We start from the raw sequence: 27,019 nt of genomic DNA, 5'->3' as shown, positions 1-27,019 counted from the left end.
TGTGGCACTAATGCCCTGTAAGCTTCACGGTTGTTTTTCGTTTTTCGTTTTTCGTTTGTTGTTTTGTTGGCGACATTTTGAAAGGAAAATGTACGCTCACCACGCTGCACCTTGGTCTTCTTCCAGCATCGGCCGTGACAGTATGGTTTTATTGTAGTTTTTCATAACTGGGAGGTTTATTCAGTAAATATTCTCCTAGCATGGCAATCTTATAATAATAGACCTGTAATGACACCGATTTACCTGGCACAAGAAGTCAAGAAGTAAAACAGGGTAGAAATTCAATATTCATTACCAGATAATAAAAAATATATTTTTATCTGTCTTAACCGCAGCGCGCATTCTGGAGGTGGTTTGACAAAGCCTGCCGAGTATCTACCTGTCTCTGTGTAAACTATTGTAGTGCTTACAATGTACCATTCATATGCTTTGCTTTGTAAAATCATCTCCCTCATGTTGAGCTCTTCAAGGGGAGTTCCCACTTTCACTATCTCCTATTACAGAGAGTCACTCACGGGAGACAGAAACTTGGCCTGTAACTTAACATGTTTCATATCATTGTCATGCTTGACAGCATTATCTATCACTACTGCRCTGTCAGCATCTGTGATCCCAACAGGTGTCTACTGACAATACAACATCCCTACTATATAGGGAATAAGGTGCTATTTGGGATATAGCCAAGGAGTGGGGCTGCACTGTTGTTCACACAGTTGATGAGTGGATGGTTTGAGTTGTACATTGTGAAGACCTGTCATCACCCCTTTGTGTTAAAGAATAAAGACTCAATAAACAGAACCTATGTACTTTGCGGTGTCAGAGGAAACCCCCCAAAATTGTCTGAGACTCCAGTCACCTAAGTCATAGACAGTTTTTTCTGCTACCGCACGGGAAGTGGTACCGGAGTGCCAAGTCTAGGACCAAAAGGCTTCTTAACAGCTTCTACCCCCAAACCATAAGACTGCTGAACAATTAATCAAATGGCCACCGGACTATTTACATTAGGCCTTTTGGGGACCCTCTTGACAGCGGAGAGAAAAATGTATGTTTTAAAGTAAACTTCCAGGAATTCTGCACATTTTACCATGGGGCGTAGATACAATTTGCAGTTTTAAAGCAAGTTGTCTGAAGTTCTACACATTTTGCCATGGGCCTGGAGATAACATTTTTCTTTTTTTTTCTTCTTTTTTTAAAATCTTTTTTTTTACAAATGAAATGGAATTCTACCAATTTTGCCATGGGGCAGAGAGAAAGATTGGCAGTTTTAAAGCTCATTTCCGGCACTTTTATACATTTTGCCATGGGGCAATGACTAACACAATGTATGGGGGCCCTCTGGAGGTCGGTATTTGGACATAATTTCTACAAGTTTATATAACTGACTAGMCTAATTTACCAATCTAAACCTTTTTTGCTGACATGGCCAATTGAGTGAGTGTCAGTGACTGACATCATAAGAGAARAACTGCTGATACACAACCAAATGTCGAACTGGCACCTTGTGTATTCTACCATTCATATTTTATTGACATTTTTTTTTCATCTTTAACACAAAACAACCAACGCATTAAACAAAACAAAAAACATAAATAAAATATACAAATACATAAGGATAATTTTTCCTGATAAATTATATGTTATTTCATGGCCATGATATTGTTTTATGTGCCATTAAGGAAACACAAGAATAGTTCCGACATTTTTTCGGGGTCTGTATTATTTTCTACTATTCTAACTCTCGACGGTATTTTGAGACCGAGCGGCCAGGTGCCCTAAGCGACCGCTTGTGTCGCGTTATGCCTGAAGCCGTCCGTATACCGACACAACACAAACACACGCACTCACGCACACGCATACATACATACATACATACATACATACATACATACATACATACATACATACATACATACATACATACATACATACACACACACATACATACATACATACATACATACATACATACATACATACATACATACATACATACATACATACATACATACATACATACATACATACATACATACATACACACAAACTGTTACACTCCTTATATGCTGCTGCTACTCTGTTCTTTATTTTACTCTTAATATAATCTATCCTGATGCCTAGTCACTTTACCCTGCCTTCATGTACAGCACATATCTACCTCAAATACCTAATATCCCTGCACATTGATCTGGTACTGGTACTCCCTGTATATAGCTCCATTCTTCTGTATTTTATTCCTCTTGAGTTGCTATTTTTCTTTAACTTTAAGGCCTCGTAAGCAAGCATTTGATTTGATTTATGAAGTAACATCATGTGCAAATGCCCATATATCTAACACTGGATGGCGGGCTAGGACAGACAAATATGAGACGTGATAGTTCTACGTTTTACCGCTAGGCGTCGCTAAAATGTCACTATTTTCATTGCAATATCAATCCCACGATCCTTGCAGAGTAATACAGACGCTGTATTCATCTGAACGGTTCTGAGCGTGATTTCAACTTGAAAAGCAGCTAAGTACCTATTGCAAGTTTATACTCTACAGTTGTCTTCTTACTGCTTCTACGTGGACATAGCTAGCTACATTTCTGAGGAGAGTCAAGACATTTCGCAAAATGTGACGGTTGGTAAAATTGCTGCATTACCGAATTAAGTGCTAKATCAACTTTGTTCTAGCCATATTATTGTTGAAAATTAACATAGCTAACGTTAGCTGCCTGCCTAGTCACCCACACTTGCTAAGCTAGCTATTTTTTTAGCTATAGCAAGCTAAGTTATTGATAGTGAAAATCTTAACCAGATAACGTTAGTTAGGCAACTTAGTTAYTTGTATAAAGTAAACTGACTTGGTTGTTAGTTTTGAGCTCTGTAACTCTGTTAGCCTGAATAAGGTAAATGCTTTGCGGGACAAGCCAGCTAACGTTAGGCCCATCATCATAGACGCTGTAAAGGGTCTCATTAGCACTTYTGTAATTAGCTTCCCTGCTATTTAACTGTCCTTACGCTAGTTAACGGAAGTWGCCGTTATTGACAGTCCGATGAGATTAGTATATTGACATTTAACTATCCAAACAGACTAGTTTCACTAATTTAGAGTCTAGCTAATATGACTGAGTTCGTAGCTCATTGTTCTAGAAAGCTAGTTAGCTAAAGTACTAACTAGCTAGTTGACGGCTCACACTGCCGGGTACTGTGGGCTGGCAAGGTTAACTAGTAACTAACAAATGTGTACTTAACTAGCTAGTTAGGTAGCTAGCTAAGATCAAACAATGTTTGCTGCTTTTTAAGTTAGCTTGTTAGTTTGCTTGTAGTAGTAGTAGCCAGATAGTTAAGTAGATTGTCTGGCCAGCATAGCCAACGCCTCGTTGTTGTTGTTAACGCTAGTTAGCTAGCGCATTGTTGTCAGACACTTGTTTACAATGCTAGCTAGCTAAACCTGTTAGAGGCACAACAACAGCAGGGTGTAATCCGCAATTTGAATTTAGACCAACTTGTTCCTCTGTAATTAGTTGAAACATAGTGGAGTCATAAGAGCTAGTAGTAGCACTGACTGTCATCACATAAACACAGCTTGTTTTATAAAGAGGTGTGTGACCAGGTCATGAACTCCTACAGGTACTAGTAACCGACTTGACAGACGTTTCTTGTGCATCATCTTTAACGAGGTTGTTTCAGAGAGTGAGGYGACAGTTCAGACAACTTTGGGTTAAGGAGGTTGCCTTGACAATTTGGCATGTTGTGTATGTGCACGCTAAATGCATGCCGTTTACAGTGTTGACTACATTGTTGACTAAGTCCCCCCCCCCCCCAATAGTGACTTACTATGGCCTCTGGAAGTCATTATGGGCAAGGCAGAGAATTCCTCCAGCTCAACCAGGGCAAACCTCATGGATTTCTCCATCACATCAGCAACCACTCTGCAGCTGACAAGAACATGAAGAAGGTGAGGGGATCTCAAGGGGGGAAGTGATTAACTTGGTACCCAATTGYATCCCGAACATTAGATTGATGTAAGCATTGACGAGAAGGCGTTTTCACTAGTGTTAAATCTAATGCACACAAGAAACGCAATTTTATAGTGATTATGTTATGAATATGAACCAACAAGTGTCTACTAACCTAAGTCAAATATTTTAAAGAAAACTGTAGGAGTTTTTATCTCCTATCCTTTTGTTTTAGGTGGATTTTTTAAATAAGGAAGAAATAGATAAAGACAGGTGAGTTTTTCAGGTCTAAGTGGATCCAATGCACAAGCTGCATTTCTTAGCACTGCAGTCACAGCTGCTCAGTCACTGGGAAAAATCCGACAGACTTTTCCCAAACATTTTTCCAAACACTGCCACGGTGTCTGGTCTACTTACTCAACCAGTGTAGGTATCAATACAGCATCCTTACATTTCTTCACCTGGACTCSTCCTTCTCCCTCCACCAGATTTCCAGTGAGTCGTTGTGCACGCATCAAAGTCAAACGAGTGTCTGTGTGCAACAAGAGGAAGTTGTCGTCGCGTCACAGTGTGGTGGTGAGCTCAGGCGTACGCCGCAGAGTGCCCCCCACAGGTCGGGCTGTCTGTGACATGGCCAACAAGGAGAATGAACTGACCTGCCCAGAGAAAGTGCAGGCCATACACTACAATGACAACTGCATGTTCCCTGTGAACTCTGCTGCAGAGGCTGGCTCCAAGATGGCAGGGCCGGGAAACAAGTACAGTGATTACTTCACTGAGGTGAGAGACTACCAGCCGGCCCCGATTCACTCCCTACCACATCCCATAGGCCCCCGATCCTTTGATGTTTGCAGACCTGTAGGGAGCAGTTATTGGGACGGACTACTACTTCACCTCAYACTGTCCATTCCCACCATCGAACCCTTGCTCCTACGCTTTAGAGACTTGTGTAGATCTGCGAGGGTTTTAATTGTCACCATATTCCCCCATACCTTTCCAATCCTTGCACAGTGAGTAGATTCAAGGGATAGATTTGTAGACCCTGTTTATTGGGAAGAAAAGTGTCACTTGCATTGTTTTCGTTGGATCGTTGAAGTGGATTTTATTGACATGTTCTGTATCGGCCCCTCCCTATGGGTTTCTTTCCTGRCCAGCTATCGAAGGACCATGATGCAATGACACATGTGCTTTTTGGAAGAAATCTCAGATTAAATGTAGCTCTGACACTATGGCGAAGAAACGCCAGCGAACTAGTGGCATACTTGATCAGGTAGGAACACTTGACTTTTGATACATTTTCATGTATGAAGGACTTCTTATATATATTTTTTWATGATTAATCAACATGTTAATGTCCAATAAACACGGTCTTTGTTCCATAGAATTGAAGACACAGGCGTTCTTCTTGACTGCCTACCAGTTATAACGAAAAGGTGAGTGTCCCAGTTGATTTTAACAACATCGTGTATGGCTGTGATGAGTCAACTTGTGACACTCTTGTTTTGCTCCTGTAGCCTTCAAGACGAAACTCCGTGCGTATCACTGGGCTGCTGTGTAGACCTCCTGCCACAAGTCAAATCAATCCTCACCAGTGAATATGAAGAGTAAGATCAGCTGTGGAACTGAACAACTGCTGCTGTGTCCACCTGCTGAAACCTGCATTCTGATGTATTTCTGTTTGTTCCTTCTCCAGACACTTGATTGTGGTTTTACACTGGGTTCAGTCCGTCGTTAAGAAATGGTGGCCAGAACTCTCCACAAACGGCAAACCCCTGCTGGACAGCYKCTCAGAGGACAGGTATTTATGTGTTTGTCACTCTCCTGTCTACAATGTAATAGCTGCAGTACAGCTGCTGTTCTGAGGAGATTCGCCTCTTGCTTCGTGTTGTCTTTKTTGGTTTTGCGGAAAAGTTGTCCCAACTGGTTGCCCTGGTAATGCTATCTTCATATCGGTTATTCTACCTTTTAACATTAGAAGCGTAATTGGTTATGCTTATACAGTGCCTATCGTAAGTATTCACCCCCTTGCATTTCTTAACTTTTTATTGTTACAAAGTGCGATTTTTAAAATGGACTTGTCATTTTTGTAAATGATCTTCACAAAATACTCTGTCGAAGATGAATGAAAAATAATTCACTAATATACCTTGATTAGATACAGTCAGCATTCCAATAAAAGTCTATTTGTCACCGAATAAAACAAGCCCTTAACACCATTTCTTGAACTGCATTATTGGTTAAGAAAATATTTACTAAATAAAAAGTAACACACCAAAATAACAATAACGAAGCTATATACAGGGGGTACTGGTACCGAGTCAATGTGTGGGTGTACAGGTCAGTCAAGGAAATGTGYACATGTAGGTAAGGGTAAAGTGACTTTGCATAGATAATAAACAGTGAGTAGCAGCAGTGTAAAAACAATGGGGGTGGGGGGGTGTCAATGTAAATAGTCCAGGTGGCCATTTTGATTAATTGTTCAGCAGTCTTATGGCTTGGGGGTAGAAGCTGTTAAGGAGCCTTTTGGACCGATACTTGGCTCTCCAGTACCACTTGCTGTGCGGTAGCAGAGAGAACAGTCTCTGAAAGTCTTAGAAACATTTTGGGGCCTTCCTCTGACACCGCCTGTTATATAGGTCCTGGATGGCAGGAAGCTTGGCCCCAGTGATGTACTGGGTCGTACGCACTACCCTCTATAGCGCCTTACAGTCGGATGCYGAGCAGTTGCCATACCAGGCGGTGATGCTCTCGATGGTGCAGCTTTAACTTTTTGAGGATCTGGGGACCCATGCCAARTCTTTTCAGTCTCCTGRGGGGGAAAATGYGTGGTCTTGCCCTCTTCGTGACTGTCTTGATGTGTTTGGACCRTGATAGTTTGTTAGTGATGTGGACACCAAGGAACATTGAAACTCTCAACCCCCTTGACTACAGCCACGTAGATGTGAATGGGGGCGTGTTCGGCCCTCCTTTTCCTGTAGTCCATGATCAGCTCCTTTGTTTTGCTCACGTTGAGGGAGAGGTTGTTATCCTSGCACCACACTGCCAGGTCTCTGACCTCTTCCCTATAGGCTGTCTCGTTGTCTGTCRGTGATCAGGCMTACCGCTGTTGTGTCGTCAGCAAACTTAATGATGGTTGGAGTAGTGCTTGGCCATGCGGTCGTGGGTGAACAGGGAGTACAGGAGGGGGCTAAGCACGCACCCCTGAGGGGCCCCTGCGCTGARGATCAGCGTGGCAGATGTGTTGTTGCCTAGCCTTACCAATTCCAGGATCCAGTTGCAGAGGGAGGTGTTTAGTCCCAGGCGCCTTAGCTTACTGATGAGCCAATTTTCAAGTCTTGCCATAGATTTTCAAGCAGATTTTAGTCAAACCTGTAACGTGGCAACTCAGGAACATTCACTGTCTTGGTAAGCAACACCAGTGTAGATTTGGCTTTGTGTTGTAGGTTATTGTCCTGCTGAACGGTGAATTCCTATCCCAGTGTCTGGTGTAAAGCAGACTGAAGCAGGTTTTCCTCTAGGATTTTGCCCTTGCTTAGCACGTTCACATTTATTTTTATCCTTAACTCCCCGGTCTGGGGCCTCCCGGGTGGCGCAGTGGTCTAAGGCACTGCATCGCAGTGCTAGCTATACCACCAGAGACTCTGTGTTTGATCCCAGGCTCTGTCGCAGCCGGCCGCAACCGGGAGGTCCATGGGGCGACGCACAATTGGCCTAGCGTCGTCYGGGTTAGGGAGGGTTTGGCCGGTAGGGATATCCTTGTCTCATCGCGCACTAGCGACTCCTGTGGCGGGCCGGGCGCAGTGCACGCTGACCAGGTCGCTAGGTATACGGTGTTTCCTCCGACACATTGGTGCGGCTGGCTTCCGGGTTGGATGCGCACTGTGTTAAGAAGCAGTGTGGTTGGGTTGTGTTTCGGAGGACGCATGGCTCTCGACCTTCGTCTCTCCCGAGCACGTATGGGAGTTGTAGCGATGAGACAAGACGGTAACTACTAACATTTGGATACAACGAAATTGGGGAGAAAAAGGGGGTAAAAAAAAAACTACCCGGTCTTTGCCGATGTCAAGCATACCCATAGCGTGATGCAGCCCCCACCATGCTTGATTTATAAGGAGGCGGTTACTCAGTGGTGTGTTGGATTTGCTCCAAACATAAGGCTTTGCATTTAGGCCAAAAAGTATATTCCTTTGCTGTATTATTTTTGCAGTATTACTTTAGTGCCYTGTTGCATACAGGAAGYATGCTTTGGAATATTTGTATTCTTCTTTTCACTCTGTCGTTTARGTAAATATTGTGGATTTACTACAATGTTGTTTATCCATCTTCAGTTTTCTCACATCACAGCCATTGAACTCTGTAGCTGTTTTAAAATCACCAATGGCCTCATGGTGACATCCCAGAGCAGTTTCCTTCCTGTCCTGCAGCTCAGTTCAGAAGGTTACTGTCTTTTGATGTCTGGCTAGTTTAATACACCATCTACCAATCCCTGCCCTTCTTTATGAGGCTTTCCAAAAAGCTCCCTGTTCTTTGTAATTGAATCTGTGCTTCAAATTCAATACTTGACTGAGGGACCATATGTATGTATATGGGACAGAGGAAGGGGTAGTCATTTAAAAAATCATGTCAACCCTTATTGTTTTAGTCCATTTAAGTCCATAGAACTTATGTTACTTGTTAAGCCACATTTTACTCCTGAAGTAATTAAGGCTTACCTAAACAAAGGGGGTGAATACTTATGCAACGACTATATTTTAGTTATATATATTTTTACATTCAATTAAAATTAAATGTCTCTTTACACTGACATGCTCTATTTTGTGTAGATGGATGCCTAAAAGGGGGTGAACACTTATAATACCCACTGTTTGTCTGTTTGCAGGAACCTCCAAGTCATGAAGCAGCAGCTGAAGGAGTTCTGGGTGGAGGGACCCCAGTTAAGTTTAGTTCCAGGAACTACAGGAGAGATGGCAAAGGTAAGGTGTCATTGCTACACTTAATGTTATTGATCAATGAGGTGAACAGAGGTGTGTGTGTGTGTATATATATATATATATATATATATTAGTTGAACATTTCACCTGCAAAGTCAAACTTCTCACCTCCTTTGTTAATTTCAGGCGATTGAGTCTAGATTGACTTCTCTCACTTGTCTCTTCTCTCAATTCTGTCTCTCACCAGGCCATTGAGTCTTACTTATCACAACTCCATTGACCAATCAATCAATGTAGCACTGAGGAAGCGACCACTACTGCCGGATATAGCTGTTTGAACATTACCTGGAGACTAAAGACAAGACCATGGTCCACACATACAGGAACCCTGTTCTATTCTATGTGGATTGATGAACTGAGCGATTCAGACTGAGCAACTCCCACAGTCAATCACAACTAGAGAGACACTTACAATGGAGGAAGGAACCTTTTTCTTTCTGGAAGAAAAAACCTGGAATGACTGCTTCACATTGAAGTGGATCGGTGTCTTGCGAAGGGGCAATATTTCAATCGACCTCCCTGAGACCGGGTCGAAAAGGCACCCTATTTCCTCTATAGTGCACTACTTTTGAACGGAATAGGACGCCATTTTGGATGCACACTGAGACTGTGTCTGGGCTGCGCTGTGAAGTGCCAAGCTCTGTTGCACCACCACTAGCACTCTTCACCATGTTGTGCAAACCTGCACGAATCATGGATATAACTTAATGAATTCCCCTTCCTGGTTTCAGTTCTTATTTCTTCCCTCATGTCCCGAATCAAGAACTTGAAACTACTGCAGTCTTAAGTTATGAGAGCTTTTCCTGTTGTAGTTTTTWTTCTTGTTCATGAATGTTTGAATGTAAAAGTGTAAATACAGTGATTTATTTTAATAATCTTTAAAATAAATTAGCAAAAATCTGTCTTGAATGATTTCTTTCTCAAAAGATAGTGGCCACTTAAACTTGATATTCTTCTGTTATGCCCATGGTGATATGAGACAATATTTGACAACAAATGCAATATTTTTCTGAGAACAGCTATTGCTTGGAAAAGAAAGACTCACTGCACTCGTTTTATGATAACATTTAGCTTCTGTTTGTGCAAAGACCTAAATGAGGAAAGATGTCCATCTGAATCTTGCCAGTGGTGTGAAGTACTTAAGTGAAAATATTTGAAAGTACTACTTAAGTAGTTATTTGGGCTTTCTGTACTTTTTATATTTTTGACAACCTTTACATTTACTTCACTACATTCATTCCTAAAGAAAATAATGTACTTTTTACTCAATACATTTTCCCTGACACCCAAAAGTACTCGTTACATTTTGAATGCTTAGCAGGACAGAAATGGTCTAGTACACGCACTTAAAGAGACAATCCTTGGTCATCCCTACTGCTTCTGATCTGGTGGACTGACTAAACACAAATGCTTTGTTTGTAAAATATGTCTGAGTGTTGGGAGTGTGCCCCTTGCTATCCGTAAATTTAAAAAAAACAAGAAAAGTGTGCTGTCTGATTTGCTTAATATAAGGAATTAGAAATTATTTTATACTTTTGAAACATAAGTATATTTTAGCAATTACATTTACTTTTGATAATTAAGTATATTTAAAACCAAATACTTTTAGACTTTTACTCAAGTATTATTTTACTRGGTGACTTTTACTTGAGTCATACTCAAGTATGACAATTGGGTACTTTTTCCACCGCTGAATCTTGCTATACTGTCAGTGTCACTGCCATGCCCAAAACGTTCGTACCTGGAAGAAAATGCGCTGAGGCTTCTAATTTTGTCTAAGGCAGTAACGTTTGTCATTAAACTACATAGGCTAATGGGACAATGGCTTTGAAATGGAGGAAAAACAAACTAGCTCGTAAAAGCCCATTATCATTTGTTTACTTTCGTTCCACACATGAGATGTTTTTACTATCGACAGATCTCAGTTTACACACCGGAGTATGTTTACACAGGGATCGTGCGTATTTTCTTGAGTGTCAATAAAGTTTTTTGAAAATGTAATTGACGTCAGCATGTCCCCAAAGCRGAGGCAAGACAGCGGATGCAAAACATTTACCTGTTCATCGGATACATGATTTCAGCGAATCTATTATAGTTATTTACGAATAGGAAACGTACCGTTGTTGAACTACTGCAAGCAAACATGTGGCTGAATGTTAGGCTATCAGAAGTATGCCTTTTTCTACAGGCTATGTTTATTTTAGCGTGCTGTTTCAGTGATATGGAATCGGGGCCTATCGCAACGAGTGGCTCTGTTCAACCAAATGGAGATCGTTTCAAAATCGAGGGTCGGGCAATCGTTCCAGGGGTGAAAACTCAAGACTGGATTTCGTCAGCCCGAGTCACGGTAGAGGGAGAAGAGTATATAGGCTTCTTTAGGTAATACTTTAGCATTGGACGAYGAAAAACAGCTCGTAGTTACAGCGGTAGGATTGTTGTGCTAACTTAGGGCTAATGCTAACCGGGGCCCTGTGCTCACGCTAGTGGCTATCCTCGTTTGCTGTAAGGCAAATTTTTAGTTGACAGCTAGCTAACCTTATCGGTGTTATCATCGCAGTCTATGGTTTAAACAAATGATTGAGATAGAGAGCTAATTGAGACTGCTTAGTGTCCAGCGTTTCCATTTTGGGTAACGTAGTTAGCTGGTTAACTAATTATTCAGAATTTCGGACATGCRTAAAGATGGCGGCCTCCATCTTTCAAATGCCTAATTTTGCTATGTTCGCCGTATTATACAGTGTTCGCCATTGAATTCCTCCATCTTGACTTTATGTACCTTGGCCATTGACAGAGGCTCTACACCATTTGTTGTTATATTATCCTCCCCTATCCTCGCCAAGGGCCCCAACACCTGTTATGAACCGATTTAGCTCATTATAATACTAGATCAAACTGAACTTGGCTACTGTATGATGTTTATTGATGCCTTTGAAATCCCTGACTTACTCTGTCTCTGCAGAACTGATGGAAGTTTTGTCGTTAATGATGTTCCTTCGGGATCCTACGTTGTGGAAGTGATCTCACCTGGATACAAATTTGAAGCAGTCCGTGTGGACATCACGTCTAAGGGGAAAATGAGGTACAGCTAGGGCTGTGTCGGTCTTGAAAGTTTCTGTTATTCTGTGTCTGGGAGAAGGGCTCTTGATGTCTAGCCTCTTTGCCAGGCTCATAGCTAGTGTACATGGYGKGGAAGGAGACGWCTTGATGTCTAAGCTGTGGGTGACTTCACAGGGCCCGCCTGGTGAACTTCATCAAGACGTCTGAGGTGATCCGCCAGCCGTACCCGCTCCAGCTGAGGTCYTCTGGGCCACACATCTACTTCATGAAGAGAGAGACCTGGGGGTGGACTGACTTCCTCATGAATCCCATGGTGAGATGAGCAGATGTGAMTGACACACAGAACGGCGTTTACTGTGTTCCTTGGCGCTTGTACTGTAGGAGGTTCATGCTGTGTCGTCCAATGCTGAGTAAAGTGAAGGTGCAGCTTTGTGATTGGTTGAGAGTCCAACTCTGCTAGTAGTTATAGTATTACTGTTTTGCAATTGCTTTACTGTCCCATGCATGCACCCAAACGTGTCACAACGCTCCTTCAGTATCCATGCCACCCTAACAGGTGACATTTGAATAGGGCCTTTTTGCATGTCATTTGCATGATGTTATGTACTAGTGAGTAATACACACACAAGAGGCCCCCTCGCGAGTATCAGAAAAAACAATAGAAGCTGGTCTCCTCTGCTGATTAATACATGTCTCTATTCCCCAGGTCATGATGATCCTTCCTCTGCTGATTATCGTCTTGCTACCTAAGGTTGTCAATACCAACGACCCTGAGATGAGGAAGGTAAATACCCTGGTACTTCTCTAGGCTGTAGTAGTGAAATAGGTAGCCTCTGATGTCACAAGTAATGAAATGATATATGGAATTTCAGCTGATGGACGTGTTACATACATTCTTTGTTACATTTCCTAGCCTCTCTCCCCCTTACAAGAGGTTTATTTTGTATTTATTTTGGCAAGTCAGTTAAGAACAAATTCTTATTTACAATGATGGCCAAACCCGGACGACAATGGGCCWATTGTGCGCCGCCCAATGGKACTCCAAATCACGGCCGGTTGTGATAMRGCCTGGAATCAAACCAGGGTCTGTAGTGACGCTTCTAGCACTGAGATGCAGTGCCTTAGACCGCTGTGCCACTCGGGAGCCCCAAATGGTGTATTGCTTACGTCGATATATAGCCTAGCACTTGACAGTAAGGGGGAACTTACCTCATCCACCACCAATGTGAAGAACGTCTTACCTGTGTGATACTAATCATGTGTATTTATTTGTTCCTCTCTCTTCCCAGGAAATGGAGCAGTCGATGAACATGCTGAACCCCAACCCTGAGCTACCTGACGTGTCTGAGTTCATGACCAAGCTGTTCTCCGGCTCCAAGAGCTCYAGCAGCAAGGCTGTAGGTGGCAGCAAGGCTAGTGGCCGCCCAGCAGTCAAGAGGAGGTAGTACCAGAACATTACATGTACCCCGGGCCCACCCCRGGCCTGAGGAACCACTGTAACTGGTCATGCCATGGAAATTATAATACGATTTTTAAAAAGAGCTTTTTCATTCGTCTGTACAATTGTTTTTTGAGCAAGGGTTTTCCCTCGTCTGAAATACAAGTCTGTAAGTGAAATGACTGAGGRTATCACAAGGTTTGAGATGGATGTTTATTTGATTTTTTTTGCACTGGTAACTTCAACTCGATATAAAAGAAAGATTTTACTCTTCATTTGATGTTTTGCGTTGTACCTGTGAGTGACTTTATGCCTGCTTGGTCCCTTCATTATACTCCTAATCGTTTAACCCTCGTCTCCTTGGGTMAATGGGATGATAAGTCTCTAACAACCCTCGTGTGTGTGTGTGTACTACCTTAGTCTTATGTCAATTCTAATTTTTCCACTACTTGAATGAGAGCTTATATCAAATTTTCAGAGATGTTCTTCTTTTTCTGAGTTGGGGCCGAGGTAATATGACTGTGAATGGATTGCATTTTAATTATTAAACAGACTTATTTAAATACCAATGTAAAATAAAATGTAGATGGTGAAACTGTCTCCTTCTCAGTTGTTCCTTGGAGAGGAAACATTGGCTGTGTTCAGCGGGTGGCTGTCCTATCTGACCGTAGAACATCCGCTCTCCATTTTCTTTTTATTTCCTAAAGACTACGTGTTGAATCACCACCGTTCACCTTACACACACAGCAGTTTATCTACCGCTCACGGTAGACAGTCGCTGTGGCGTGTTCCCTCTCTTTGACTCAGTCATGTTCTAGAACGCTCATTGGAATGTCTGGAGGTTGTTATCGAGACGTGGAACATCGCTGATTTAAATAAGCATTGATGAAAATGAATCTTCCAGTCCAGTCAGTGCTTAACCCACATGAAGTGGTTTAACGAGGCACAATGTAAGTTTTATGTCTCAATTCTCCCCAGGTGTGCACTGCTCTGGCCATGTATAAAAGCATTGGGTTGGTGTCTGTGAGCTAGAAGGGAGTATGATCTATATTTCRTACACTAGATCACCTGTTAATGGCTAGATTTCTGAGTGAAATGTTCGGTTATCATACCTTGGTGTGTGTTGTATTTTTCATCCCTGGGGTTTCACCCGGCTTGGCYGACTTAAAAAAATAAATGGTAAGCTGAAGCAGTGTTCAAATAGATATTAAAATGTGTTCTCTGTGATTTAAACGGCCTCAATGAAAACTCCTTGTCCATTATAAATGACACGCAGGGTTGCTGTAAGGCCGCATGTTAAGATGAATGACTATTGACAGACCTGTCTATCATGGGAGAGATCCCGGTGTGTCCAAAAGGGCACCCTATTCCCTATGYAGTGTACTGCTTTAGYGAAGGGGCAGCCACCTGCTCTGTTCCTCAACACAATATTGGTGTAGGGGGTCATCTGAAATGACCCCTCATTCCCTGTCTTACTTTTGTACTTTAGACCAACGCTCAGATAGGCTCACCTCACATGAGTCACTCAGATGGCTGTCCTCTAGGTGGGTGTCCCTAGTCACTGTCAGATTGCTGTCCCCTAGGTGGGTTCCCTAGTCACTGTCAGATTGCGTCCTCTAGGTGGGTGTCCCTAGTCAGTGTGAGATTGCTGTCCCTAGGTGGTTGTCTCTTTGTTCTCTGTAACACTCCTGGCACATAGGCAGTGTTTGAAATTAATCATGTCATTCACAGGAGAGATCATTTGATGTTATCCAGAAACCGAACAGTCGTGATGGGTTAGCGACTGTAGCCCAGAGACCCATGAGCCATATGAGTCCCTTAGATCACTGTCCCTAGGTGGGTGTCCCTACGTCACCTCGGATCACTGTCCCCTCGGTGGGTGTTCCTAGTCACCTCGGATCACTGTCCCTAGTGTGGTGTCTGGTGCCCTCGGATCACTGTCCCCTAGGTGGGGGTCCCTGGTCACCTCGGATCACTGTCCCCTAGGTGGGTGTCCTGGTCACCTCGGATCACTGTCCCCTAGGTGGGTGTCCTAGTCACCTCGGATCACTGTCCCTAGGTGGGTGTCCCTGGTCACCTCGGATCACTGTCCCCTAGGTGGGTGTCCTGGTCACCTCGGATCACTGTCCCCTAGGTGGGTGTCCCTGTCACCTCGGATCACTGTCCCCTAGGTGGGTGTCCCTGTCACCTCGGATCACTTGTCCCCTAGGTGGGTGTCCCTATTACCTCGGATCACTGTTCCCCTAGGGGTGTCCTGGTCACCTCGATCACTGTCCCCTAGGTGGGTGTCCCTGGTCACCTCGGATCACTGTCCCCTAGGTGGGTGTCCCTAGTTACCTCGGGTACTGTCCCCTAGGTGGGGTGCCCTATGTCACCTCGGATCACTGTCCCCTAGGTGGGTGTCCCTGGTCACCTCGGATCACTGTCCCCTAGGTGGTTGTCCCTAGTCTACCTCGGATCACTGTCCCCTAGGTGGGTGTCCCTAGTCACCTCGGATCACTGTCCCTAGGTGGGTGTCCCTGGTCACGCTCGGATCACTGTCCCCTAGTGGGTGTCCTGGTCCCTCGGATCACTGTCCCCTAGGTGGGTGTCCCTAGTCACCTGGATCACTGTCCCTAGGTGTGTCCCTAGTCACCTCGATCACTGTCCCCTAGGTGGTGGTCCCTAGTCACCCGATCACTGTCCCTAGGTGGGTGTCCCTGTCACCTCGGATCACTGTCCCCTAGGTGGGTGTCCCTAGTCACCTCGGATCACTGTCCCCTAGGTGGGTGGTCTGGTGCCCATCCCCCAAGCAGTTATACATAAAGGTTGTGTTAACAAAAGAGCATTCAGAGGATCTCGAATGATACTTTTCAATTGGGATTATTTCACTGATCAGATCAAAGGTACACAAGCAGCATACTATCACACAATACAGGAGCAAGGTCAACGCCCGATCCTTCACAATACAGGCGCAAGGTCAACACCGATCCATTCAAATACAGGAGCAAGGTCAACACCGATCCTTTCACAATACAGGAGCAAGGTCCAACACCGATCCATTTCACAATACAGGAGCAAGGTCAACACCGATCCTTTCACACGATACAGGAGCAAGGTCAACACCGATCTATTCACAATACAGGAGCAAGGTCAACACCGATCCTTTTCACAATACGAGGAGCAAGGTCAACACCGATCCATTCACAAACAGGAGCAAGGTCAACACCGATCCAATCACAATATACAGGAGCAAGGTCAACACCGATCCATTCACAATACAGGAGCAGGTCAACACCGTCCTTTCACAATACAGGAGCATGGTCAACACCGACCCATTCACAATACAGGAGCAAGGTCAACACCGATCCATTCAAAAAGGTCATATCACAATATAGCTCTCATCCAGCCAGACCTCCGGACGAACAAAGGCACATTAGCTTATATAGGAAACATTTGACATGAAGAGGGACATGATAGTGGAACAGTATACAGCGTTACTCATCCTCACAGATGGATCTATGACCACTAGTTACTGTGTTTTGAGCTATCACACTTCTATTGCTATCCGTACAGTAGCAGGAATGTGTGGTAGCAGCAATGTGTGGTATATTCAATATGTACATCACGTTTTCCCAAACTCAGTTCTGCCCCGAGTGCACATTTCGTTTTTTGTTGTTGTGGGTTTAATACCATATGGGCCACATTTGCTAAACATATCTGCTGTACAAAAAGTAATTTTAGATAAAAGGGTCTGCTGCTGCTGAATGTCCAAATAAGTATATATTCTCTATTCCACACTACATCATGTCATCTTGCTGTTGATGGCCGGGTTCTGTCCGCACCAGTACAGCTTATCCTCCCCTCTCTTCTTCCTCCACTGACACATCAACAGCATCTTAAAGGTCTTCTGAAAAGTCTTATTACACAACGCATAACACATGGGGTTGATGGTGCTGTTGACATAGCAGAGCCAGTAGCCCAGGTGCCAGAGAGACACAGGGATACAGTCAGAACAGAAGGTGGAGATGAGCACCATGATGTTGTACGGCGTCCATGTTAGGATGAAGGCCAGGAGGATGGCACTGAGGGTCTGGGCAGCCTTCTTCTCCTTGATGAGGACCATCCTCTTCCTCTTGGTGATCTGGCTCTTCAGGGAGGGGTCCATGGGCTTGGGGGGGGTGGTGGTGGTGGAGGATGATGGAGAGGAGTTCTGGTGGTGGTTCTGACCTCCTGTCTGGTCAGACTCAGAGGGACATGGAGGAGCTGGTTTGAGGTCTGTGTTGTTGGTGATTTTGTCATTCTGAGGAGGGCTGCTGGTATCCTTCGAGACCAATTTGAACTTGTAGGAGATTCCCTTCTTGCTGGGTTTTTTCAGTGGTGGAGTGGCGGTCTGGAAATACTTGCCTTCTTCGTTATCACCATAATCGGCGGCCGTCTGTCCTTTCTCTGTCTGACTTTGAACTTGACCTTTGAATGTCCCCTGAGAGGTTGCCGCGGAAACAGGATGGTGAGTCTCCTCCTCCTCGGACGAGGTGTAGCTGTTAAAGGAGGTGATCTGGTCAGCATGGGCCCAGGCCAGCTCGTCCGACCGGGTCGTGGTCTTGGTGACGTTGCTCTGGTTGGACGAGGACCACGAGGCCTGGTTCCTCCTGTCACTCCTGTCGTTACTGGAGCCAAAACAGGACTGTAACAGAACTGTTTTCTGTGGTTTATTAGCAGTCTCTGGGTGACCAGATGTGGTGAGGCCCTGCAGCTCAGCCAGGTCCTTCGTGCGTTTCTCTGTCTCCTTGTAGATCCTACTGTAAAGGAGGGTCATGATGGAGACAGGGATGTAGAACGCTGCGATGGCCGTGCCGAACGTGATCACCGGCTCGGAGAAGAACTGGATCTGGCACTGGTCTGCCGGGACCGTCCTCTCTCCTGCAAAATACTGCCAGCACAGGATAGGCGGTGCCCAGAGGACAAACGACACAAACCACGCTAAGCCAATCATAATAGCCGCTCTCTTCGGCGTCCTCTTGGCTCTATAGGTCAGCGGCCTTGTGATGGAGAAGTATCTGTCGAAACTGATGACTAACAAGTTCATAACGGAGGCGTTGCTGGCCACATAATCCAGGGCTAACCAGAGGTCACAGGCTAGGTTCCCTAAGGACCAATAGCCCATTAGGATGTATGAGGTGTATAAGTTCATGGACAGGGCTCCTATTATGAGGTCAGCGAAGGCTAAGCTGAGAAGGTAGTAGTTGTTGACTGTCTTTAGTTGACTGTTGACCTTGAACGACAGCATCACCAGAACATTGCCTACGACTGTTATAAGGCTGACGATGGCCGATATGGTCGCTATGGTGATGACCTCCCATAGGTTGTGTGGGACAGGCTGAATGTCTGATGTGTTGCCATCAAATGTTGAGTTTTGGATCTGGAGGTCCTCAATGTCCATTTTGTTGGTTTAGTGTCTGTCTCGCTATGTTACAGTGAGGAGATGGGTATGGAATTGTCTCTCTGTGGCTCCATTATGATTTACTGTGGGCTCCCCTGAAAGAAAAGAAAATACAAGGATAAGACACACTATCTACTGTATATGTCAGTGTATCTTTCAAAATCAGTTTATGCTTTATAATTTGTCATGTTTTCTGTTTGGTGTAAGTATTTAAACATTMATTTGTCGTTCATGTTTTCATATCTTGGAGTCATTACATTTTGGAGTCATACAATTATTAATTATTGTCAGTCGGAACCAATGACGCAGCCTGTCGAACGTTGCCTTTTTTCGGGGGACGATGTTACATGTAACACCAATCGCTTTGTATTAGCGTTACACTCTAAACAGTACAACGTTCATTTGATACCGATGGAGGGAAAACCGAACAGGGGCCGTCAAACTAGCTGGAAGAGAGGTGGAGGTGGAGGTGGAGTTGGAGTTGGAGCGAGGGGTGGAGGGGGAGTTGGAGCGAGGGGTGGAGGGGGAGCTGGCGGGGAAAGTGACAGCGGGACCTCGGGTGGTGAACACAGGGCCCGGGGAAGAGGACGATATGGAACTGGAAGGGGAAAAAGGGATCATTATCGAGGCCGTGGCCGCGGCTGTCAACCTACCCCATTTGGAAGGGTGAGGAGCTGATTAAAGTTCTGTACATGTTCAAATAGCTGTTGTTGTAATAACGATAATCAGTTTATTAGCTAACTTAGTTAGCCGACATGTTAAACATCTCCGGAAAGTCGTTTAACAAAAATGTGCTAGCTATCGAAACGTTTTTCAAGTTCATGCGAGACGCATCATTGGATGTAGTGGTGGGGAGTCGACCCCAAAATAATCGATTCCTCCYTGCCTGTCGACTCCCATTTCTGGGTGTCAAGAGATTCAGTATTTTTGCAACGGAGGAACTACAAAACGCAACAATTTCTATAACCCCAAATACCACCATGGGGCACTCTGTTCACAATGTTGACATCAGCAAATCGCTCGGCCACACAACGTCATACACGCGGTTGTGAGACCGGTTGGACGTTTTGCCAAATTTTCGAAAATGCCGTTGGCGATGGCTTATTGTAGAGAAATGAACATTCAATTATCTGGCAACAGCCTTGGTGGACATTCCTGCAGCCAGCACTGTCAATTGCACTCCTACCCTGTTCCTGGAGAGCTAGCTTCCTGACTAGAGTTTTCATTCCAACCCTGTTCCTGGAGAGCTAGCTTCCTGTAGGTTTTCATCCAACCCTGTTCCTGGAGAGCTAGCTTCCTGTAGGTTTTCATTCCAACCCTGTTCCTGAGAGCTAGCTTCTTGAGGTTTTCACTCCTACCCTGTTCCTGGAGAGCTAGGTTCCTGTAGGTTTTCATTCCAACCCTGTTCCTGGAGAGCTAGCTTCCTGTAGGTTTTCACTCCTACCCTGTTCCTGGAGAGCAAGCTTCCTGTAGGTTTTCACTCCAACCCTGTCCTGGAGAGATAGCTTCCTGTAGGTTTTCACTCCAACCCTGTTCCTGGAGAGCTACCATCCTGTAGGTTTTCATTCCAACCCTGTTCCTGGAGAGCTAGCTTCCTGTAGGTTTTCACCCCTACCCTTTCCTGGAGAGCTAGCTTCCTGTAGGTTTTCATTCCAACCCTGTTCCTGGAGAGCTAGCTTCCTGTAGGTTTTCATTCCAACCCTGTTCCTGGAGAGCTAGCTTCCTGTAGGTTTTCACTCTTACCCTGTCCCGGAGAGCTAGCTTCCTGTTGGTTTTCACTCCAACCCTGTTCCTGGAGAGCTAGCTTCCTGTAGGTTTTCACTCCAACCCTGTTCCTGGAGAGCTACCATCCTGTAGGTTTTCATTTCTACCTTGTTCCTGGAGAGCTAGCTTCCTGTAGGTTTTCACTAGCTCTCCAGGAACAGGGTAGGAGAGCCCTGTCCTAGGCAATAGATCACAAWGCAGCATCCCTGCTAAACTTTTTGAAAATGGCAAAGTTGACTTTCTCATCTGTAAACACAGTCAAGTGTAAATACAGTTCAGCAGCTCAAATCAGCAGGATGCGGGGCGTTGTTATCAGGAAGGACGTCTACCATGGATGGATCGCTAAAATAATGATTAGGATCACGCTTCATCAATTTAAATGTTACGGGGGAGACCTATACATTTGGCAGTCAAGCACAAGTTATCAGTGTACCCTGTTATCGTCTAGACATGACGTTGACATATCTTCACGCCTACAATACAAATATCCAGGCTTCTGTCATAAGTCAATTCAATTTGAAATAAATGTATAATTACACKGGGGCAGTTTGGAAAAACTAATCCTGTGTGAATGGTCCTCTGGAATAACGCACATGCTTGGATAATAATTACAAAACCAACATCTCTAGTAATACCTGTCTGAATAGGGCTATAACATGGCAAAGAATAGGCTTAAAGACAATTTATGCTTGATCTGAAAATGTGGTCGGAGGTGCCATACGGATGGTGTGACGCAATCGCGGAGCCTCCGGAGGCATGCAGAGGACAGATTGAGCTGTGTACCACATTGCCAAGCGCCGCCCAAATGTTGGAACAGTGCGGAGGGCTCCGTATAGCTCCACGTTGACATGATTGGTTGACGGTAGGCGAGGGCAGGAGGTCCAGTATAAACACAAACTCACATCCTTGACAACTTCCTTCACAACAGATCTGCTCAGCGAGAAGTGTAAATGCCCTGACTCCTGCAGAGGCCATATCGTAGTTTATGCTGTACAGCTACTGCAGACGTCGGATTGACCATTGAGAGACTTTTCATCAGCAGAGAGTGCGCCGCGTCATCCCATGGGATCCGTCAAGACTGCACACAGCACAAATATCACTGAAATATTCTAGTTCCTTCACATCACCTTCTATATTCAAACAAAATRGGCCTTTTATTGGAAAATGGGCAGCATCATGCTCATGTCAGTCCTCTAGAACGCACATGTAGTCTTCCTAGTAGAACTCTGCTATAATGACGTGGTGTGTATGTGTGTGCGCGCATTCGTTTCAATGTGTTTTCGGAGTCGAGCAAGAGTCAACTCCTTTTGACTCCTATCACAGGAAGTCTGCACTAAGTGCAAACCAGATGGGATGGCGTATTGCTGCAGAATGCTGTGATAGCTATGCYGGTTAAGTGTGCCTTGAATTCTAAATAAATCACTGACCGTGTCACCAGTAAAGAAGAAGAGACTTGCTTGGGCCATACTGACCAGGGGGCACCAGTCTCTAAGGTGCAGGGTAGAGTGCCAGGTGGTAGCCGGCTAGAACAGTCACTGAGGCTAGTGGTGAYTGTTTAACATTCTRATGGCCTGGAGATAGAAGCTGTTTTTCAGTCTCTCCGTCTCAGCTTTGAGGCACCTGTACTGTCTCAACCTTCTAGAATCTAGATGGTAGAGGGGTGAACAGGCCTTGGCTCTGGAGGCTGAGGTCCTTGATGATCTTGGCCTTCCTGTGACACCGGGTGCTGTAGATATCCTGGAAAGCAGGCAGTTTGCCTGGTGTTGTGGTCAATGTTGTTGGTGTTGCTATGCACAATGCCTCGCATGCCAAATGTCCAGTGACTGAGTGCCACTTCTCACCTCGGCAGGGATGTAAACATGTTTTTATTTATTTTGGGATCAACACATTCCTAGTATAACTCTGCTATAATGAYGTGGTGTGTATGTGTGTCCGCCTCAACGTCAATGTCCTCATTCAACATCATTTTCACACATGGAAAAAGTTGGAGATGACCTTCAACTGTAAACTTGAGAGGACTCAAGTACTATAGATGTGCACCTGTGTCAATGGCTTTTTATCATTCATTTACACATGTTGTGTCCCTCTTGATGTCTTTCTCTGTCCTACTGACTCTTCTGTTGATACTGCAGGGCCAGGATGAAGGGAACAGGATGGATGAGGATGAGGATGAGGGGATGGAGGTTTTCACCAAGAGGAAATTGGAGTCTAACTGGGATCGTTACAAGGAGTCAGAGAAGGAGGAGCCTAGTGATGACACGCCCACACAGAGAGGGACGGACTACCACGTCCTCCTCGAATCAGCAGGTAAGGAATACATGACGGTTTCCTTGGAAATGGCCAGTGTGGTTCTGACGACATGTTCAGCTCTGTCCTGTCTGACAGTCATCCAGAATATTCTTGCTTGTGTTGCTGGTCTTTGATGAACAGCGACGTCATTCTGCCTGTCAGTTAGGTTAGTCTTACAACATGTGACAGTTTCAGAAGACGTGTCTCTGTCTGTCTTTACGTGGCGCACGCAGAACAGAATAAACGTGGCAGACACTTAGCTAGACATTGTGTTGGGAAGGCAGACAGAGGAATATCATATTCCTCAGTGACGGTACTAGATTCACTCATGCTTGGAGAATGAGAGGCAGGCATACTACTTAACATTGGCCATTGCTCTCCAATTCTAAATACTGTGAATATCTAGAGAAGCAGTCTTTTACTGACACAGCATAGCCTAGATATTCTAGCCTAGATATTCTAGCCTAGATATTCTAGCCTAATTCAACTCCCTGAGATAGCAGAAGTAGCACAAGGCAGGCGCATAACATTAAATATGTATCTTTTTATTTTGGGTTGAAAAAGTGTGTGTATATATAATCTGTTGGCATATTCAAGATTTATTCATATTCATATTTATTTTGGGGCGGCAGGGTAGCCTAGTGGTTAGAGCGTTGGACTAGTAACCGAAAGGTTGCAAGTTCAAATCCCCGAGCTGACAAGGTACAAATCTGTCGTTCTGCCCCTGAACAGGCAGTTAACCCACTGTTCCTAGGCCGTCATTGAAAATAAGAATTTGTTCTTAACTGACTTGCCTGGTTAAATAAAGGTCCAAAAAAAAAAAAAAGGACTAAAGGAAAATAACTTAGTGCCTCTTTTAAAGCGACATCATTTGCACTTTTCACTCAGACAAAACCCTAATACACCCTTTAATCCGTGTATCCTCTCCGCAGGATGATTGATATCAATGAGGTTTATTTGTGTCATCTGTTTCTGAGGAGTRACCATGTGTAGAATTGCAGGAAATTTGCTTTAAAACAAACAAAAATCTCATCCCTATGAATAAATCTGTAGAATAGCAGGAAACTAGCTTGAAAACAGTACAAATGTGTCTCCGCCCATGGCAAAATGTGTAGAATTGCAGGACATTTCTCTGCGGACCAGAAGGACGGCCTTTAACATTTTCGATCAGAGATTTTACTCTCTCTCTCTTCTCTTTCTGCCTTTCTCCACCCCTCTCTCCCTGCCCTCCCTCTGCTGCTCCTCCCTTCCCCCTCTCTCCCTGCCCTCCCTCTGCTGCTCTCCCCTTCTCTCCCTCTTTCACTCTCCCCTTTCTCTCCCTCTGCCGCTCTCCCCTTCTCTTCCTGCCCTCCCTCTTTCTCCCTCTCAGTGTAACAGATGTCAGAGGGTTACTGTGGTGATGTTGGCCTGGTGGCCCCGCTCTCCTCTCTGATGTACCTGGGGGTGATGTGTGTGAGTGCTGGCCCCTCGCTACATGTTTTGCCCACACTGCACGATTAGTCTATGTAAAGGAGAGAGAGAGGACCAGTTCACTACCAGATTAGTCTAGGTAAAGGAGAGAGGACCAGTCCACTACCAGATTAGTCTAGGTAAGGAGAGAGAGCAGGACCAGTCCACTACCAGATTTGTCTAGGTAAAGGAGAGAGAGAGGACCAGTTCACTACCAGATTAGTCTAGGTAAAGGAGAGAGGACCAGTCCATAACCAGATTAGTCTAGGTAAAGGAGAGAGGACCAGTTCACTACCAGATTTGTCTAGGTAAAGGAGAGAGGACCAGTTCACTACCAGATTAGTCTAGGTAAAGGAGAGAGAGAGACCAGTTCACTACCAGATTAGTCTAGGTAAAGGAGAGAGAGAGGACCAGTCCACTACCAGATTAGTCTAGGTAAAGGAGAGAGAGAGGACCAGTTACTACCAGATTAGTCTAGGTAAAGGAGAGAAGAGGACCAGTCCACTACCAGATTAGTCTAGGTAAAGGAGAGAGAGAGGGCCAGTCACCACCAGATTAGTCTAGGTAAAGGAGAGAGAGAGAGGACCAGTTCACTACCAGATTAGTCTAGGTAAAGGAGAGAGGAGGGCCAGTCCACTACCAGATTTAGTCTAGGTAAAGAGAGAGAGGACCAGTTTCACTACCAGATTAGTCTAGGTAAAGAGAGGAGAGAGGACCAGTTCACTACCAGATTAGTCTAGGTAAAGGAGAGAGGACCAGATCCACTACCAGATTAGTCTAGGTAAAGGAGAGAGAGAGGACCAGTCACTACCAGATTAGTCTAGGTAAAGAGAGAGGACCAGTTCACTACCAGATTAGTCTAGGTAAAGAGAGAGAGGAGGCCAGTCCACTACCAGATTAGTCTAGGTAAAGGAGAGAGAGAGGACCAGTTCACTAACCAGATTAGTCTAGGTAAAGGAGAGAGAGAATGACCAGTTACTACCAGATTAGTCTAGGTAAAGGAGAGAGACCAGTTCACTACCAGATTAGTCTAGGTAAAGGGAGAGAGGACCAGTTCACTACCAGATTAGTCCTAGGTAAAGAGAGAGAGAGGACCAGTCCCACTACCAGATTAGTCTAGGTAAAGAGAGAGAGGACCAGTTCACTACCAGATTAGTCTAGGTAAAGGAGGAGGGACCAGTCACTACCAGATTAGTCTAGGTAAAGGAGAGAGGACCAGTTCACTACCAGATTAGTCTAGGTAAAGGAGAGAGAGGACCAGTCCACTACCAGATTAGTCTAGGTAAAGGAGATGAGGACCAGTCCACTACCAGATTAGTCTAGGTAAAGGAGGAGAGACCAGTTCCACTACCAGATTAGTCTAGGTAAAGGAGAGAGGGACCCATTTCACTACCAGATTAGTCTAGGTAAAGGAGAGAGGACCAGTCCACTACCAGATTAGTCTAGGTAAAGGAGATAGGACCAGTCCACTACCAGATTAGTCTAGGTAAAGGAGAGAGGACTCTTAATTGAACGTGGGCAGAAATGTGTTTACGAGGTGTTTTTCTGGGCACAGAACCACCTCCCCTGTTTTCTCAGTTTAGACRTCTGTGATTGGTTCAGATTTGGTCCGGACCAACCAAATTGCGTATTGTCTCGGGGCAGAGCTCATTAAAATAATAGCCACTGTGTAGAACAATACCCAAATATGCTAAGGAGGATATTGCATATTTCTACCTTTTTGTGTACCAATTTAGGATACATCACCATGAAGAGAATGACATTCATATCCATAATTATGCATTTCTGTTTAGTACAGATCAGGGACCCAAGATGACATTCCATTACCACTACTCTGTTACCAGGTGTAAAGCCACTTCACTTACTGGAGTTCAATAACCAAAACAGATTGTTTTCAAAGTCACGGCGCCATGTCATAGCTGACACCCCATTCTTTCTGCAGACATCGTTGAATGTTGATTCGGAACAGATATTTTAAGAATTTTTGGAAATCGTGGACATAGAAACTGAGATTTTACCAAAATTCTGTGACCAAATTTTGCATTTGCACAGTTCTTCCAGTACATGTGTTTTTTTTTTTTATAAAACGTTCAGTGTAAATAGTTAAAAGTAGTCAAAGGTTTTTGTTTGGTGTACATTTTACCGTGGAATTGCCCTGTGACTTTTCTCTAATCAGCAAGCATCAAAGAGCGCAGGCAGCCTGGCATGAGGACAAGAGGCAAAACTTCACAGAGGACAATCTACCAATGTCATGTCTACTTCACTACAATCACCACTTTCTAGGGAGAGTGAGACAAAGAAGGAGAAAGAGAGAGTGAAAAACAGGGAGAAAAAGGAGAGGAGATCTACAATGGAGATGCATGGGCTGTGTTCTCAGTAATTGTGTGGCTGAATAGCCAAATCCACTCATTTGAAGGGGTGTCCACATTCAAGATACTTTTGTATATATAGTGGTCAGGCATAATAAATGTATTATTAGAGTAGCAGGTCAAGGAGTCCAAAGTCAGAACAAATCAACTGGACGAGAAGCCAGGTGTGTGAGTGTGTGTGTGTGTGTGTGTGTGTGTGTGTGTGTGTGTGTGTGTGTGTGGTGTGTGTGCTGTGAAGCATGTTTGTTAGGTGTGTGTTTTAGGTGTGGTGTGTGTGTCACTCCTCTCCCTTCTCTTTC

The 27,019-nt window shown here is 44.5% G+C and overlaps 4 protein-coding genes across 4 annotated transcripts; 3 read left to right on the top strand and 1 right to left on the bottom strand.

Moving 5' to 3' along the window:
* Positions 1-2,484: 2,484 nt before the first annotated feature.
* Positions 2,485-9,585, top strand: katnbl1 (katanin p80 subunit B-like 1). Its single transcript, XM_024000498.2, has 10 exons — positions 2,485-2,620; positions 3,812-3,940; positions 4,177-4,214; positions 4,430-4,721; positions 5,096-5,211; positions 5,324-5,374; positions 5,456-5,545; positions 5,635-5,739; positions 8,821-8,914; positions 9,120-9,585. Exons 2-10 carry the CDS (start codon positions 3,821-3,823, stop codon positions 9,150-9,152), a joined length of 939 nt encoding a protein of 312 aa, XP_023856266.1. The 5' UTR covers positions 2,485-2,620; positions 3,812-3,820; the 3' UTR covers positions 9,153-9,585.
* A 1,344-nt stretch (positions 9,586-10,929) lies between these two features.
* On the top strand, positions 10,930-13,702 carry LOC111973152 (endoplasmic reticulum membrane protein complex subunit 7). The gene is given in 6 exon segments (XM_024000405.2): positions 10,930-11,311; positions 11,892-12,011; positions 12,164-12,302; positions 12,696-12,773; positions 13,279-13,461; positions 13,464-13,702. Coding segments are annotated over 6 exon segments (897 nt in total). The 5' UTR covers positions 10,930-11,075; the 3' UTR covers positions 13,605-13,702.
* A 3,189-nt stretch (positions 13,703-16,891) lies between these two features.
* LOC111973406 (muscarinic acetylcholine receptor M5-like) lies at positions 16,892-18,932 on the bottom strand. The gene has a single exon (XM_024000761.2). It carries the CDS (start codon positions 18,847-18,849, stop codon positions 17,212-17,214), a length of 1,638 nt encoding a protein of 545 aa, XP_023856529.1. The 5' UTR covers positions 18,850-18,932; the 3' UTR covers positions 16,892-17,211.
* A 253-nt stretch (positions 18,933-19,185) lies between these two features.
* Positions 19,186-24,797, top strand: aven (apoptosis, caspase activation inhibitor). Its single transcript, XM_024000465.3, has 3 exons — positions 19,186-19,515; positions 22,746-22,920; positions 24,272-24,797. Exons 1-3 carry the CDS (start codon positions 19,261-19,263, stop codon positions 24,274-24,276), a joined length of 435 nt encoding a protein of 144 aa, XP_023856233.1. The 5' UTR covers positions 19,186-19,260; the 3' UTR covers positions 24,277-24,797.
* The last annotated feature ends 2,222 nt before the right edge of the window (positions 24,798-27,019 follow it).

Source organism: Salvelinus sp. IW2-2015, linkage group LG14, assembly GCF_002910315.2.
Source record: "Salvelinus sp. IW2-2015 linkage group LG14, ASM291031v2, whole genome shotgun sequence".
Lineage (NCBI taxonomy): Eukaryota > Metazoa > Chordata > Actinopteri > Salmoniformes > Salmonidae > Salvelinus > Salvelinus sp. IW2-2015.
The sequence above is the reverse complement of the archived record's forward strand: the minus strand, read 5'-3'. Positions and strand labels throughout refer to the sequence as shown.

What these genes read in the sequence shown, in the direction of transcription:
- LOC111973406 (XM_024000761.2), bottom strand. Translation starts at nt 18,849, where the DNA reads ATGGACATTGAGGACCTCCAGATCCAAAACTCAACATTTGATGGCAAC.
- aven (XM_024000465.3), top strand. Translation starts at nt 19,261, where the DNA reads ATGGAGGGAAAACCGAACAGGGGCCGTCAAACTAGCTGGAAGAGAGGT. An exon ending in AACCTACCCCATTTGGAAGG is followed by an intron (nt 19,516 to 22,745) that starts GTGAGGAGCTGA and finishes TTGATACTGCAG; the next exon opens with GGCCAGGATGAAGGGAACAG.